This window comes from Vulpes vulpes, chromosome 2, assembly GCF_048418805.1.
Source record: "Vulpes vulpes isolate BD-2025 chromosome 2, VulVul3, whole genome shotgun sequence".
Lineage (NCBI taxonomy): Eukaryota > Metazoa > Chordata > Mammalia > Carnivora > Canidae > Vulpes > Vulpes vulpes.
The window spans coordinates 50,022,976-50,039,542 of record NC_132781.1 but is presented as its reverse complement, the minus strand read 5'-3'; the positions used below and the strand labels follow the sequence as shown (position 1 = coordinate 50,039,542).

Below are 16,567 nucleotides of genomic sequence, written 5' to 3'. Positions count from 1 at the left end.
TGGCGAGCCAGGCCACATAGTCGCCCCACAGAGAGCCCCCGACCCCCTGGCGAGGTCATCAGAGCCCCTCCACTGGCGCCCTCCAGGCGAGCTGACTGTGGGGTCTTGCCTGTTTCAGAACTACATGACCCCCCTGAGGCTGGTGCTGAGCCCGGCGGACATGGCAGCCATTTTCATCAACCTGGAGGTAAGTCCCCGCCCAGCCCAGCAGGTGCAGGTTGCTCACTGCCGTTCCGCCATGGGATCCTGGACGGCTGCGTCCCTGCTGGCTGCCTGGTTGGCTGGTGCTGTGGGGAGACGGAGAGAAGGGGGAGGGTCTCAGCACTTGGGTCTTTGGGGGCAAGAGGACGAGGTTTCCATGAGCTGTCTGGGCCTGCTGTCCTGGTCTGACATGCGTGCCCTAGAAGAGCTTTGAGGTCTCTGTCAGCGGCCAGAGACAGACGTGTCCCCCCCACCTCTTTGGGGGAGCCCCCACCTGCTCTGCACATGTCTGTACACACACACAGGATGGTGATGCCCCGTGAGGAGGTTTGCCTCGACGTGGTCGGCAGAGCGGCTCCGTTAGCTACGACCGGGTGGGCTTCCTCCAAGAATGCCACCTCCTGCAGCCCCTCATGAGTTCAAGGGGCAGGTGCTTGTCTCCTGCTGGAGGCTGGGCCAGACTGGGATATTCTCGTGCTCCGTGGTCCCCACCCGGGGTTTGTTGTGCTGCACATGGAGGCCAGCCGAGACGGCCGTGGACAGTGGAAGCCTGGGCCAGGGGCCGTGGGGCCAGGGTGCTGCCTGCCGGGTGCCTGCTGCTCTGAAATGTGTGGAAATACCTACCTCCATGGAGAGACTCTGTACCCCAGCCCCCATACTGGGACAGAGAGTCCCTGTGCCCGCACACAGCAGGAAGGTAACAAGGATGCTTGGTGGAAACAGCCCCCCGGGGCTGTTGCCATCCCATTCTGGCACCAGGGCCTGCCCCGGGTCGGCACCCCGTGTCCCAACAGGCCGAGCAGGTCCCTTCAGGCACCGGAGCCCCTCATGTAATTGCACTGGGAGCGAGGGACGCAGGAGTACATGGCCCTTCCAACCTGGCACACCTGTTCATGTGCCGACTGCTTGTTCTTCCCAGGACCTAATTAAGGTGCATCACAGCTTCCTGCGGGCCATTGACGTGTCCATGATGGCGGGGGGCAGCACACTGGCCAAAGTCTTCCTCGATTTCAAGGAAAGGTAAGTGGCGGGCCCACCTTGCCTATCCCTCGCATCTGCAGGGCCTCAGGAGTGTCCTGGGGACAGGGCAGAGCTGGCAGATTGAGGTTTACCCAGGTGTGCCTCTCAGGGTGAGGTCCCCAAGGCCCGGGGCCAAGCACCCTGGGAACCTCTGTCCTCACTCGTACACTGAGAGGGCTGCCCACCCTTCCCGCCATCACAGCCCAGACGGGTGACACCCCAGCAGGCCTCACGAGGGCTCTACCAGCTGCCTCTGCTTCTGCGCCCCGGGGGTCTCGGTAGCTGAAGGGCATTCTCACCAGTACCGTGCACCTGCTGCGTGCCAGCCTCATGGGCATCCAGGTCCTGGGAGAGCCTGCCCCTCAGGCTCCAGGCCGAGGTGGACGGTGTCACATGGCAGTCATGCAAAGACAGAACCCAAACCTGTCCCTGCAGGGCTGAGCACGGGACTTTCAGGGCTCTGAGCTCCCAGGTTTAAGGCCTCTTCCTGCTTCCTTGTCTGTGTGTGTCACTGGGCCTTGACTTCCTAATCTGTCCTTAGGAACAAGGTGCCACCTGGTGTCATGGGGGTTGTGCCTATGCTGCCGACACGATTTGTCTGTGTCCACTGAGGGGGCTCCGGTGGCTGGGCAGGCAGAGTGCCTGGGCCTGGTGGGCAGGCTAGGGTTGCCCAGCAGCCGCGGTGGGCACGGGCGCTCTGCCACTGTGGCATAACCAGCCCCAACCCCACGTAGGGACACAGTGGTTCCAGTACCAAGAAGGTTGGTCCTGGATCCTTCTCTGATCGTGCCCTGGCATCATCCAAGTCTCTGTGGCGTCAGGGCAAACGTCCAGGGAGCCCGAGGGGGTTAGATGCTACTTGTCAGGATCCGAGGCGGCCTGCCTCTCTACCACGGCATCCAGGTGGGCAGGCCGAGTCTAGACGCGCAGATGGCGCGGGCGTCCCTACAACCAGAAATCCGCCTGCAGTAATCATGGCCCTGAACGCCACTCCTCTGGCCGTCCAGCCCCTCATCCAGAGCAAGTGTTGCCAGTGTAGGAGAGTGACAGCTCATTCAGAAACCAACACGGAATCCTTTCTAAAAAAGAAGGATGTTGCTGTCAGGAGGCCTTCATGAATCTGTTAGGTCGTTTGCTGCCAGCCCCTCTATAACTCCAGTGGATGGATGGGTAAGAGCTGCCTTCTGTGCCCTGAAATGTCCTGCAGGAGCCCAGCTGGGGAAGGACTGGGATTCTGGAAGCTTCTGAGTAGGTGTGAGGGGCAGCTATCAGAATGGTCTGGCCCCCTGGCTCTTCACGGAACCTGGGCAGCCGCATCTCTAAAGCCAGAGACAAAGGCAGATGATGTGAGGGCCCGGCGGGATGCCCGGTGCCCCAGGAGGGCCAGAGGACAGTGGTCCAGCCACTGGAGTCATGAGGCCCATGGGCGATGATGCCCTGCCTTCTGTACCCAGGGCGGGGGGGCTCTGGAGAAGGCACCCGAAAGTTCTGTCCCGATGGCTCCTCTGCCTGGCTTTCATCAGAGGCACCTGGGAGCTTGTGAAGAATCCCAGTTCTAGGGTCAGGGGAGGCCCTGCAGTGGCTGCCTGGGAGCTTGGGTCCCTCTTGTCCTCACCTGCGGGGAGACTGTCAGGTGACCATCTGCTCTGCTCACGTGCCCTCCTGGCCAGGCAGCCCTTTCTGGGACCAGATATAGGCACCTTGGCCAACGAGCCCCTGAAGGGACCTCCACTCTGTGCTGCATGACCCCAGGCTAGGCTCCCTGAGCCGCGTTTTAGGGGCCACAGGCTGGGCCCCCCTGGTGGCACGAGGGGGCGGATTGTCCAGGCACTGGTGGCTGGGAGCCCGCTGGCCGGCCCCGGGAGTGGGGGATAGGCGGCTCCCTGACCCTCCTGCTCCCCAGCAATGTTATGCTCTCACTGCCTGCAAGCTGGTCCCAGGGAGCAGGGGAGCCACCTCGGGCTAGAGCCTTGCTCAGGGGGCCGGACCCTTGACGGGGGTCCACTTGGGGAGGGGCCTGGCTGCATCCCATCAGAGTGCACGTGCCCAGTCCCTGTCGACTATCCCCATACCCGTCTTTGCTGCCCCTCCCCGTCCTCATTTCTGAGTCAGCACCTGCTGTCCTGAGGTTCATCTGCATACTGATTCCACAAGCATTTATAGAGTGCCTGCTGTGTACGGGACAGAAGCAGCTGTGCTCTCACTGGAAGGGGAGGGATGGGAAGCAAGTTCTCAGACCCAGGAGATGAGAGGAGGGGGTGCTGAGGACCAGGGTGGGAGGCAGTGAGCCCCAAGGTGAGAGGAGCAGAAACTGCTGGAAGGCCGCTGAGCGAAGCAGGAGCAGGACTGTTCGGGAGCTGGCGGAGGCCAGAGGAGCAGGTGTGAAGTGGGCCAAGAGGGGGTTACTTGAGGCGTGACTCAAGGCTTCTACGGGAGCCTCGAAGGCCAGGATGGGGATCTGATTTTTTTTTTTAAGATTTTATTTATTTATTCATGAGAGACACACACACAGAGAGAGAGAGAGGCAGAGACACAGGCAGAGGGAGAAGCAGGCTCCATGCAGGGAGCCCGATGTGGGATTCGATCCCAGGACCCCGGGATCATCCCCTGGGCTGAAGGCAGGTGCCAAACCGCTGAGCCACCCAGGGATCCCCTAGATTTTTTTTTTAATGAGGGCAGGAGGAAGCCACTGAGGGATTCCTGTGGCATAATCCCGGCAGCTCCTCACGGATGGAGGAAGGAGTAGCACCCAAGTGTGGCATGACCAGTGCCAAGGGGCAGAAGACCATCACCTCCCTCTCTTTGGAGCTAATGCTTGCATTAACACAGCTTCAGTCCTCAGACAAGGCAGATGCTCCTCTTAGGCTTGACCTGAGGGGCCAAGTCCCCCACAGTGAGAAGTGGGATTTGGGAAAGGCCTGCCTTTTGCAGATGTGGATGTAACAACAGGTCACGTGGTTTTTATCTGTGGCTGGGGTTGGCCACGCTGGGTTGGTGGGTCAGGCCAGAGGACCCCTTGGGGCACCAGCCATGGGACCTTTGTGGCCCAGCGAGGAGGCAGGGCTCCAGCTCTTAGGAGGAGCTCCCTGGGGCTTTGTACAAGGACTTCCGGGAAGGGCGGCCATCAGAACAGGATCAGAGGCCAGTCCCTGCCCCAGGACCCCTGAGCATCCAGAGAAAGGCTCTGCCACCACCGAGCACTTTGTGCCTGTGCTTTCTGGGTGCTCGGGGTGCGGGGCTGGGTGTTGCTGCCCTTGGGTTGTGCCTCCCGCCCGCGGGCCTGGATCTCAGGGAAGCTGGGCGATCCCCGTGAATGCACGCAGGGAGAGAGCCCCCCTGAGCCCCCAGGAGGGTCTGCGGGGCCACCTTGTCTGGCTGGGCTGCTGGGTCCCTGTGACCGGGAGATCCTTCCAGTCCTTTCCCAGATGGGGAAATCAGGGATCTGAGCAGCCATGGTCCTGGTTTGTCCCTGTGGCCTGCGGCCTGTGGCCTGAGTCCGGGACGTGCTCTGGCTCTGTCCCCACTGTGTCCCTCCATCCCTCAGGGCACCGTGAGACTTTGGCGTTCAGGGATGAGGAACAATGATGCAGCCAGGACTGGCAGGTCGCCCCCCACCCCGACAGATGCATCAAAGCCCCCCGTAGCAGGCCCCCAGTTGCGTGTTCAAGAGGTCATGCAACACAGTCCTTGTAGTCATGCACCAGACTTGTGTCCATACCTACTGGCTCGTGAGCGAGGGATCTGGATGCCAGTGGTGCTCGCTCAGAGGACAGAACAGGGCACGCATGCGTGCTGAGCCGGCGGGAAGGCTTGTGTGGGGCAGGAACTCCGGACACACACTGTTGGGGGTGTCAGCACTGGGGTAGAGAGTGTTAGCATCCCAGCGTCTGCTCTCCTGCAGGCGGCAGCTAGGCCCGGGTCGCCACCTCACCGCCCTGCCCGGGGCCTGGTGGCTGAGGCAGCCTGCTGTTTCCAGGGTCCTCCGGAGGCCTTGAACCGTGAATGAAGTCCCTGAGTGTGTGTTGCTTTCCTTCCATGCGGTGGATAATTTTTCTCATCAGCACAAGATGTTTGGGGTCACAATTGAGGCAGCTCTCACTTCCTTGATGCTCTCCTTCCATTGGCTGAGAAGGGCCCGTGCATGGCCCACGCTGCCTGCGCACGGTGGGCCTGGAGCATGTAGATGGCGGTGGGCGGCCTGGGCACTCTGCTGTCTCAGCGCTGGGGCCCAAGTCAAGCTGTGGGCAGGGAGGGCAGTGCTCCCTTAGGAACCTCTAGGGGGGGAACCCTGGGTGGCACAGCGGTTTAGCGCCTGGCTTTGGCCCAGGGCGCCATCCTGGAAACCCGGGATCGAATCCCACGTCGGGCTTCCGGTGCATGGAGCCTGCTTCTCCCTCTGCCTGTGTCTCTGCCTCTCTCTCTCTCTCTGTGTGTGACTATCATAAATAAATAAAAATTAAAAAAAAAAAAAAGGAACCTCTAGGGGAGGAGCCTCCCTGCCTCTCCCAAGTGATGGCCCATCCCTCCAGCCCCCGCTTGGCGCTCACACGGCTTCTCCCCTCCGTGTCCCCACGTTCTTTCCTTCTGTCCTCGGTGGACTGGGAGCCCACCCTCACCTGGCACCATCCCTTCCACATCCTTACTGTAGGGTAAGGTCTCTGTACCTGCAGAGACCCTGCCTCCAAATGCAGTCACATTCTGAGGGTCAGCATGCATGCATTTGGGGGTCACTGGTCACCCCAACGGGCTGTCTCTGGTTGGTCAGCTGGGCCCCTCTGCGGCTGCCCTCCCTTCTCAGGCCACCCACAGGGTCAGCAAGCGTGCACAAGGACTCAGCCCTGGGGTGGCCTGGGTCTCCAGCATGGAGGTCTGGAAGGTGGGTCTGGGGACCGCCTAGATGCACTTTGTGCCTGACCTTGCTGCTCCCATGCTGGGCGACCTTAGAAGTCATCACCCCTCAGAGCCTCAGGGTTGCCGTTCTAGAAGGTGGTGTTTGTGAGACAGGCTGAGCTCAGGCATGAGTGCCTCCTGTGGCCCTGCCTCTGTATGTCCATCGAGCTTTGTTCTCTTCCCTGCCTGCTGGGAACAGCGGTGTGTGGTCATGGCCACTCAGCTGTAGGGAAAGCCTCTGAGCAGGCCAGGCCTCCAGGCTGGATGCAGGGATGTGAGGACAAATGAGCCCCATCCCTGGAGCTCAGGGCTGGTGGGAGGGGTGGTGGCCCACTGCTGCCTCTTGTGTTGGACAGGCCTGTGCCTGGAGGCTTCCCACCTGTCTCCTTGCTTTGCTGTCTTGCCTCACTGAACCAGGGGACACAGTTGGAAGGGGAAAGGACGCAGAGTTAGAAACAACGGGGCAGGGTTTTGAAGGATGAGTAGAAGTTGGCTGGCCAGAGACAGGTGCAACTGCAGCGTTGGGTTTGGGGCAGGGAGTGTGCTGTGAGGAAAGCTGAGTTCGAACCCACTATCCATACACCTTGCCTGCCAGAAACCTGAAGACTGGGACTGATTGCTCCTCCCTTTATAAGTGGGAGAAGGAAGGGTCATGATGCTGTGTGTGAGGCACTAGGCAGGAGTGCTTCCTGTAGGTGGCGAGTGTGGCCATCATGCTTGTTGCAGCCTGCATCGTCCCCTGTGTCAGCCTCCCGGGGCTGACTCGGTAGCCGGGCGACTAGATTTTCAAAGATAAAGCATCAGGATAGTGACCCAAGGCTGGAGAGCCCTGAACTCTTGGTGCCAGGGGCCCCCAGTCTGTGAAGTCGGCTGTGGGGGTCGGTCGTGTCCTGTTAAAGGGTGTGAGCGGCAGGAGAGAGGCTCCCCCCCAGCACCCCCAGCACCTCCTGGGTGTGGAGCAGAGCATCGGGGCTGATGTCACCCTGTCCCGAGAGAAGGGTGGCTTGGGACCCAGGCAGAGAGCGTCCGTGTCATGTGGAAGCAACGAGAGCTGACCCCCGGGGACCCCACCCCTGAAACGTTGGCAGGGGGGCCACCACCCCAGGCAAGCGCAGAGCCAGGATGGACCTCTGTGCTCAGCTCCTGCAGGAGGGAGTCTGAGCCTTCCTTGGGTCCCCCAGCCCTGGGGCAGCGGGGGTTTCTCTCCTGGCCGGTGTTGGCCTTTCCATGGGCAGGATGGGGGTGGCGCTGAGAACCCCATTCCAAAGCCGGTCCTGACCTGAAGCAGAGCCACAGACGGGGGAGCTCTGTGGGTTCGGGAAGAGTAGGGGAGCCCCTGTCCCAGGGGAGAAGGCCGCCACATGGTAAGAGCAGACCCATGGAGCCCGTTAACGAGTGAAGAGCTGTCAGGGGGACAGACCCATTTGTTGTGCACCTGCTGTGCCTTCGTGGGGAACTGAGGGAGACCCCCGGAGGTCCCATGTCTCATGAAGCCGTGTGCACGCGTGCTCCCCGTCCAGGCTCCTGATCTATGGGGAGTACTGCAGCCACATGGAGCATGCCCAGAACACACTCAACCAGCTCCTCGCCAGCCGGGAGGACTTCCGACAGAAAGTCGAGGTAATGGGGGGTTCCCGGCTGGTCCCCCCACTGTCCCTGTGTCCTCAGGGCTGTCGTGCATGGGTCCCCTGCTTGCCCACTTTGTGGGAAGGTGGATGGGAGGGTACTAACGGGACGGTTTCTGTAGATGTCTTTCTGTGTGATTTTTCTCCTTTTGGAGTAGAGGGTTGGGGGGGTGGGGAACAGGTGGAGGTCACCATCCCAGGCCTGAGTCCCCCAGGTGCAGCAGATGCAGACCCCTTGGGACACATCCAGCTTAGCAAGGGGCTGGGTCTGACCCCTGACCCTGGCCTATGAAGACTCCAGGGGGACCCCAGGGGACAGAGGTTTGCTGGAAGCCAAGGAGCCTCCCTCCCGTCACCGTCCCCACCCCAGGGTCAGGGCCAGGTCTCTGGCATTTGTCCAGTTGCCCGTGTGGGACCCATTCTTCAGCCCCCTTTTCGGGGACAACTGAGCTGCTCCCCGAGGCTGCTTTTGGCCAGTCAAACCCTTTCCAGAGTGAATCATGGGGTAGGGTCTCTTTGCTCTGGCCTTGCTGGGGGGCGTGTCCCTTGGAGACGCACGATGCCCCCGTGTGTCCAGGAAGTCGGTGGGGGAACCCCTGGTTCCTGACGGTGGCCCTGTCATGGTGTGAGCTGGTGTCCCAAGGGTCCCCAGGCAGGCCCGGTCAGTGCCAAGCTAGGGGTGGCTCAGAATCCTAGAGCCCTTGAGTGCCCACTGCAGACCCCTGAGGCTACCCCTGCCACCTGCAGTGAAGCCCACGCCTCTGCACACACCTGGTTTAGGAAGGGTCTGTGGGGAACCAGGCCAGGGAAGGACCTAACCCCTGGGCCCCAGTTCAGGGGCTGTGGTCTGCCCCACCCCCCTGCCCTGGCTGGGGGATGAGAGTATTGGGGTCCAGTACTCCCGGTGAGGTTCTCCATCCCCTGGCCGCTCCCCTGTTGCCCAGGAATGCACACTGAAGGTCCAGGACGGAAAGTTCAAGCTTCAAGACCTGCTCGTGGTCCCCATGCAGAGGGTGCTCAAATACCACCTCCTTCTGAAGGTGAGGTTGTGTGCGTGCTCTGTGGTGCTACTGGGGAATGGGAGTGGGGCTTGGCTACCTCCAGGGGCGGGAGTGGGACCTGGATGTCCCCCATGAGACACAAGCAAGCAGCTCTGCATTTGCAGCCTGCGTGGCGTACTTTAGGAACGTTTGTCACAGTAAACGTACAAGGAGAAATGGGGATGGAAATCTGTAAGAGCCAAAAAATTGAGAGATGGAGACATGTCTTCAGGGCGCCCAGGGGGTTCCGTCAGTGAAGCACCTGCCTTCCACTGAGGTCATGGTCCCCGGATCCTGGATTGAGCCTCCTGTTGGGCTCCCTGGTCAGCGGGGAGCCTGCCTCTCCCTCTCCCTCTGCCTCTCCTCCTGTTTATGTTTGCTGTCAAATAAGTAAATAAAAAATTTAAAAAGGAAAGAAACTTGTCCTTAGACCAGGAGTAAGAGATGGCCTGTAGTCGATCACTGAGCCTGTCTCTGAGCTGCCTGGTAGCCCGGTAGAAATGGAAATATCCTTCTGGGCGGACAGACGTCGGAAAGAGATGTGGCTCCCGCACAGCATGAGGCTCCTGCGTGAGTCAGCCAGTCAGTCACCTGTTAGCATGGTGCCTTGGTTTGGGCTGCATGTTGAAGTCCTCCCCATCACCCGCAAGACTTGGGGAGCCCCCGTCTCGAAGCTGTGTGTCACCTGGATGAGGGCTGGCTGTCTGGCTGGCTATGTGTCCGGGTTGGGCAGTCGAGCCAGAGCCTGGGCCGGAGGGTGAGGACTCTGTGCCCACGTCCTGTGCCCAGTGGGAGTGAGGTCGCAGGCCAGCACTTCCAAACGGTGACCCTGTGACTCCTCTCTCACACGTGCAGGAACTCCTGAGCCATTCCACTGACCGGCCCGAGAGGCAGCAGCTTAAAGAAGCACTGGAAGCCATGCAGGTGGGTAAATCAAGGCAGGGGAGGGGCCAAGTGTGTGTACTTTGACTGGATTTGGGCCCGCTGACAAGCCTCGTTCTATGACCACAGATGCAGTTTTCCTGGGAATACAACAGGCTGAGCAGGGGCGGGGGAGGGGGCGGTGGGAGCCACCCCAGTACGGAGAGGATGGGCTGAGGGCGCTTCCAGCACCCAAGGGTCCAGATCCCTGACCTTGCCTGTTTCCCTGGGCCTCCCTCTGTCCTGCTCTCTGGACCATCCCCCAGGGCTCTCACCAGTTTCCAAGCACTGGACTCAGTCTGGGCCGTATGGCCCTGTACTGCCCACTGCCCAGGCCTACGGCTTTGGCTCCTAAAATGCCCTCCCCACCCAGCCACATGTCCTCCTCTCCCCTCCTCCCCATGTCCATTGGAAGCCCACCCTGCAGGTAGGACCTGGAAGGAGAGCTCAGCTCATGCCCTCCTGTTGCTCTAAAGCCTTCTGTGGCTCCCCATTGCCCCCCGAGTCAGGCTCAGGCTCCTTGTCCCAGCACACAGGCCTCCCACCAACGCCTGTGCCTGGCTTCGCAGCTGTGTTTGCCCCTAATGCCCTAACTTCCAGGCAGGCTTGGCCACCTCTGGGCTCCCATATGTGCTCCATCCTTCCCTGTCTGTGCTGGCTCAGGCTGGACGTCCTCCTGGTCACCTGGCTGTGTCCCACACATGCTTGGTCTTTGCCAGGTGACCTTTCCTAGGAGAGTTGCCCCCTGCCCCCACAGTTCTGACCCTCGGAGACAGCTGTGCTTGGATAATGCTGCCACCCCTTGGGTGCCCGTTGCTCCCTGATCATGGTCACCCATGTCCCCAGCCCAGCTCAGTGCCCAGCACAGGGTGGGTCCCCTCAGCACTGCAGCTGGGTGGGGGGAGACAGTGTCCCCAGCACCTCCAGGGGGAGTGCTGACCTCTGCACCCTCTTGGATAAGCTCCTTCCATCTCTCCTGCTGGGCGGGTCAGTGCCCTCACAGTGGGGTCTCCAGAACCCGGCTTGGGGTCTCCAGTACCCAGTGCTGGCTGTCTAGATCGCCACAGGCACCGCCTCCTGGTGACCGGTGGGAGGGCAGTGGCACATGGACCGCAGGGCTGGACGGCAGGCTCACCCCGCCCTGCGTGGCCCCTCAGGAATGGGGGGCCGCCTGCCTGCTGGATGCCCTCCTCCCCGAAGCCAAGAAGCAGGCTGGTCAAGTCTGGCTGGTGGTTTTCTTCTAGTCCAGTGGTCAAGTCTGGCTGGCGGTTTTCTTCTAGTCCAGTCTAGAAGGGGTGACCAAGTGGGCAGCAAGAAGCTCTTCTAGGAGCTTGGGTTCTTGCCCACCACCACATGCTGTTTGGGGTTGGTTTTACTTTCTTTGCCTCCGTTTACTTATGTGTCAGGTGGGGTTTTGGAGGCCTGCCCACTGTGCTGGCTGGTGGCAGGTGCTCTGAATGTGGATGGGGGTGGGGACCATCCTGCTGAGCCCTCCCCGCCTCCATTGTTTTCAGGACTTAGCAATGTACATAAACGAAGTTAAACGAGACAAGGAGACCCTGAAGAAAATCAGCGAATTTCAGAGTTCTATAGAAAACTTGGTAAGTGTGGCTGATTCCTATAGGGTGGAGGTTATGACCGTATATACACATCGTAGAAATTACTTTCACCATCTTGATATTCCATAAGCAGGCGGGTGAACCTGCTCCGTCTGGGTCTGGGAAGCAGGTGTAGACGTGCACAGAGGTGGCCTGCTCCCCGAGGGGCAGGGTCTGGGAATGGTATTGACCCCCCTCCCACTTCCCACCCCCCGGCCTGGACTGAGGACCCAAGGCTGTAGCTTCCTGGTGCGCCCCAAGACTCCTTGCCCACCCTCGGCTTGCTGTCCCCAGGAGGGGCAGTGGAGAGGGTTTGGCCCTTGGCAGGGCTGACACCTCACAGGACCCTCTCCCCGGCCTGGTTCCTCAGAGGCTCAGCCTTGGGACTTTGGGTCGACACTGTTGACCTTTGGAGCTGGGCCATTCCCTGTGGTGGGGTCCGTTCTGTGTGTTATAGGGTAATGAGCATCCTTGTCAGTGCACCCTGCACTCGGGGGTCCCCAACATTGCCAGATGCCCCCTGCATGCAGAGTTACCCTGGCTGAAAACCACTGGTTTATCCATAGATACTCTCACTGTCTGGCCCTTGAACTGGGAAGAGTCTGAGCAAGTCTCTTAGGGGCAAATTGACGCAGAAGCCATGGTGCTCAGGTTGACACCAGGTGCCCAGGTGTCCATTCCTCACCCACCAGAGTCAGAAGAGTCCAAGGCGGATACCTATATGAACGTGTGGCAGGAGAATATTCCTGATGCGTCGTCAAGTAAAGAAAAAAAATTGCCAAACAGCATTACGACGCAACCCCATTTTTCTTTTCAGGAAGAGATAGAAATGCCTGAGTGCAGAGGTGCTCCAGCCCACTGGCCCTGGCGTTCATGCCTGGCAGGGGTTCTGGGGCTGGTGGGTTTTCCCCTGTGATAGATCCTTAGTGCTTTCTAATAAGGGCTATAGGATGCAAGTTTTTTTTTTTAAGTTTTTATGTATGAATAATCATATTCCTTAAATAACAAAAAGAAGACCGTGGTGGCAGGCAGGGGTGGAGTGATCCTGTGGGCAGGATCCTGTGGGCTGGGCCTGTGCTCAGCCTACCAGAAGCATGTAGCTGAGCAGAGTGCTCGTCCCATGTGTGTGGTGTGACTCCCGGGCTGTGCTCTCGGCCTGGGCCCAGCAGCTCTTGCAAAAAAATTCAGAAAACTCAGAAGCCACTGAGAACCATCCAATTGTGGCTCTATGGGCCCGGCTCCATGAATGTGCTGGAACGTTTCCTCCTCCCTTCCCCTGTCGGGGTAGGCCCTTCCTTTGCCAGCCACACAGGGGACGTGTCAAGATGCACCCTCTCTGAATCAGGGCAGAGCAGAGGGACAGGCCAAACGAAAAATGAAATCTCAACAGACCCTAGAGGGGTTTGCCTGCAAGCTTCCTCCCGTGGAGGACGCCCCGCTGGCAGGCTCCCTTGCCCTGCCTGCCCTCCCGCCCTCCGGCTGATAGGCGCCGTTTGTTCTCCGGCTTGGTTTCCCAGGGTTGAGCGTCTGGCCCTTCCTACCAGGGCTCTGCTCTGGGCTCCACACAACAGCAGCCTGTCGCTGTCACCCGCGCCATCAATGGCTCCTTGTTGCCGCAGCACTAAAGGGAGTGCTCGGCGAGGCTGGGGCAGGGCCCACTCCCCCCTGTGCCCTGTCCTACCCCGACCTGCGCCCCCGGCCAGCAGCCACGACACACTTCCCCCCGTTCTGCCATCTGCGTCCGCGGCCAGCAGGCCTGCCACCCTTCCATTCCCTGTAGGTGTGGGGCAGGCGGAGCTCCGCTCGAAGAGGGGGGCTCATGGGCTTGCCCTTTCTTTCCAGCAAGTAAAACTGGAGGAATATGGGAGGCCGAAGATCGATGGGGAACTGAAGGTCCGGTCCATAGTCAACCACACCAAGCAAGATAGGTGAGTGGATGGGCGGCCCCAGGCTGCGTGTGGCCCTTGGTCACCGGGCACCTGTTCTTCCGCCTGGGAGCAGATTTTCCCAGGAGAGAGCTGCCGGCCTGCCCTGTGCTCTTTGGCTTCACCTGCTGCCTTCCTATCGGTGAGGCCACCCATGCCACATCGACCTGTGGCTGTCCTGCCCGTGGCGGGCACTGGGTGTGGCTGGGGGCCAGCCAGAGGCCCTGGCCTGCGAGCTCCTGGGCTCCCTGGAGCCAGCAGAGACAAGGCAGCCACCTGAGCTGTTGGCCGTGTGCCTGCAGGGGAACGCAGGTGACGAGGAAGGCTCCAGATGAGCCAGCATGGCCCCTGCCTATCAGAGTTCTCCACGTGCACCTACACTGAGCAAGGCCTGGGCCTGTGGCTAGGGTCGCGGTAGATATAGGGGTCCTGCCCCTACAGGGCTCCTGGTCTATTGGGGGCTGGAGCATGGAGGCCTGAGGAGCCCATGTGAGTCTTGAGCCATGGAGGATGGATAGCCAAAGAGGGCTTCCTGGAGGAATTATATGGAGCAGCTGAGACCTGTTGGGGCGGAGGGTCAGAGTCAGCCCCTGAGCCAGGCAGAGGGGTGGGCTCAGCTTGGAGAGGGAGCAGCCGGCCTGCTGCCCACCCCAGACACTCACTGGTGGTCTCGGGGCCTCAGAGCACGGGGCCGTGGCTGTGCTGATAGGCCCCCTGGCCACACTGCTGGCCCAGGTACCTGTTCCTGTTCGACAAGGTGGTCATTGTCTGCAAGAGGAGAGGCTACAGCTATGAGCTCAAGGAAGTTATTGAGCTGCTCTTCCACAAGATGACCGATGACCCCATGAACAATAAGGACGTCAAGAAGGTGGGCCCTGGGCTGACTGGTGGTGATGGCAGGGCCTTCTGGGGCTGAGGGAGGAGCTGTGGGGGTGCCCTGGGAACCCTGGGAGCCGGCATGGACATCAGCACCGGCCCCCACAGGGTGGCTCTGCAGTGTGAACAGGGCTTCCCATCCATCACCTCCTGTCACTCTATGCCAAGCCCAGCACTTCCTGGGCCCTTTGTGAGTCTTCCCCAAGGGTGGGCACCACTGGGATCACAGCCCCTGATGAGGGGCCTGCAGAGGGGCCTGGAGAGAGCCAGACCTCTGACCATGGCGGCCTGACTTCAGCCCTCACTGCCCCTGCAGGGGGAGGCCTGCCTGTGGGGGATTAGACAGCGATGTCCCCCCCCCCCCCCACTAGGGCTGCTGGGGGGCGGAGCCCTGACCGCTGGAGGGCAGGGCTATGACTGCTGGGGGGCGGGGCTGCCGGCGGGCTAGGGCCGCTGGAGGGCAGGGCTAGAGATGCTGGGGGCGGGGCCGGGGCCTCAGCGCGGGTTGGTGGGGGGCGGGGATCATGGATGCTGCCACCCCCTCCTCTGGTTCAGTCCTGCTTCAGCAGAGGCTTCTGCAGCCCAGTGCTTGAGCACCTACTCTGTGCATCCCTGGCTAGATTTGGGGGCCGGGAGTCCCATATGCTGTGAATCCCAGGCTCTGGACTTCAGAGCTTGGAATGTAGAATGCGGTACCACCTGGAAGAGCTACTTGGGGGTGAGCCACTCAAGCCCGCCCCATATCTGAAACAACTCCCGAGGCTTGGGGCTGAGGGCACAGCCCCAGGGTCCCAGCCCTGGCACCTCTCCTCTGGGAGGCAGAGCCCTGTCCCTGGCAGTGGCAGGTCCTGGGCTGTGACACATGGTGCAGGGCCAGGCTGAGTCTCTTAATGATCTGTCTCCCCTTTTGCTCCCCTCTCCTCATGCCTTCTAGTCTCATGGGAAAATGGTAAGCACCTGAGTCCTGCTCCCTTGCCTTCCTGTCCTCAGGGCCCAGCTGGCCCTTTCCTTTCTGAGCCTGAGGCCTCCCTCCTGCCTCCCTCCCCACCCTTCTCTCCTCCCTCTCCCTCCCTCTTTCCTCCTCCTCCATCTCTCCTCCCCTCCCTCCCTCCCTTCCCTCCTTCCGCTCTACCCTCCTTTCCATCCCCCTTTCCCTTCCTCTTTCCTCCCTCATTTCCTCCTCTCTCCCTCCCTCCTTCCTTTCTCCCTACATCTCTTCCAACACAAATGGGCTCAGACTTTCCACACTCTTCTTCCTGGGCCCCCTAGAAAGCCCCTAGAGATGGCCAGTCCTGGTGGGTGCTTGGGGCAACTGTGGGCTGGCTCTGCTGTAGGCTCCCCCAGCCCATGGCCTTCTCTGGCCTTTGGTTTGGGTTGGTTTCTGTTGTTTTACTTCAGAGCAGTGAGTTTTTTAGTCTCATGTTCAGGAACTGAAAGTGGGTAGTCTATGTCCTGGAGGGACCCTGGCCAGTTCTGGGTCCCTGGGGACCCAGCTCAAGCATTAGAACCAGCCGTGGCAGAGCCTGCAGAGAGTTCAGTTGAGGGCACAGCTAGGCGCGGGTGGAGAGGTGCCTGGGACATGTTAGAGGGGTGCACACACATACGTATGTGCACACAGGCGCAGATGAGCAAGTCCTTTACACCTGCACACGTGGTCCTTGTGCCTGAGGCCAGGCCAGCTGTAAGCCTGTCCCCTTCTCCTCCCACAGTGGTCCTACGGTTTCTATTTAATTCATCTTCAAGGAAAGCAGGGTTTCCAGTTTTTCTGCAAGACAGAAGACATGAAGCGGAAGTGGATGGAGCAGTTTGAGATGGCCATGTGAGTTTGGGGCTGGCAGCAGCGTGGGGGCCATAGGAGCCCCTCAGCCAGGGGCCACTTCAAAAACCCAGAGACTAAGTGCACTGTCTGTTGAGATATTCAATCTCATGCTTGCATGCGGTGAAACCCCTAAGGGCACACTGGCTGTGTTGTGACAAATCCTACACCTGCCTACAAACCCTTGTCAGTGGTTGAGCATCTGCCCCGGCATGATCCCCGTGTCCTGGGATCAATTCCTGCATCGGACTCCCCTCAGGGAGCCTGCTTCTTTCTCTGCCTCTGTGTGTCTCTCATGAATAAATAAATAAAATCTTAAAAAAAAAAAAAAAGGACATTGCCCCTTACCATCCTACCAGCAAGCTCTCTTGCTGGCAGGGCCCACCTGTAAAGCCCCCACTCAGGGCCTCAGGGCAGATACAGGCTGTGAGTCCCAGCGTCCTGACCTGCCCGGCCTGCTCCGCAGCCTGGCTGGCCCCCAGACAGGCCCTGCTTCAGGGCAGCTCATGGAGTCTGGGCGTCTTTCCGACAGGTCAAACATCAAGCCAGACAAAGCCAACGCCAATCACCACAGTTTCCAGATGTACACATTTGACAAAACCACCAACTGCAAAGCCTGCAGGATGTTCCTCAGGTGAGGAGGCCCCTGCCCCTA

General features: G+C 60.3%; 1 protein-coding gene across 7 annotated transcripts in view; it reads left to right on the top strand.

Moving 5' to 3' along the window:
• Positions 1-16,567, top strand: part of VAV2 (vav guanine nucleotide exchange factor 2) — a 161,632-nt gene that overhangs the window by 124,713 nt on the left and 20,352 nt on the right. For 4 of the 7 annotated variants that reach the window (XM_025982123.2, XM_025982122.2, XM_072748228.1 and 1 more), the window contains 10 exons: positions 119-187; positions 1,121-1,221; positions 7,632-7,731; positions 8,681-8,776; positions 9,632-9,700; positions 11,212-11,298; positions 13,138-13,223; positions 13,956-14,088; positions 15,806-15,915; positions 16,445-16,546. In XM_025982123.2, the coding sequence (XP_025837908.1) occupies positions 119-187; positions 1,121-1,221; positions 7,632-7,731; positions 8,681-8,776; positions 9,632-9,700; positions 11,212-11,298; positions 13,138-13,223; positions 13,956-14,088; positions 15,806-15,915; positions 16,445-16,546 (953 nt within the window). Of the gene's footprint in view, positions 1-118; positions 188-1,120; positions 1,222-7,631; positions 7,732-8,680; positions 8,777-9,631; positions 9,701-11,211; positions 11,299-13,137; positions 13,224-13,955; positions 14,089-15,030; positions 15,046-15,805; positions 15,916-16,444; positions 16,547-16,567 lie in introns of all 7 variants that reach the window. The other 3 variants (XM_025982120.2, XM_025982121.2, XM_025982124.2) reach the window with 1 other exon arrangement.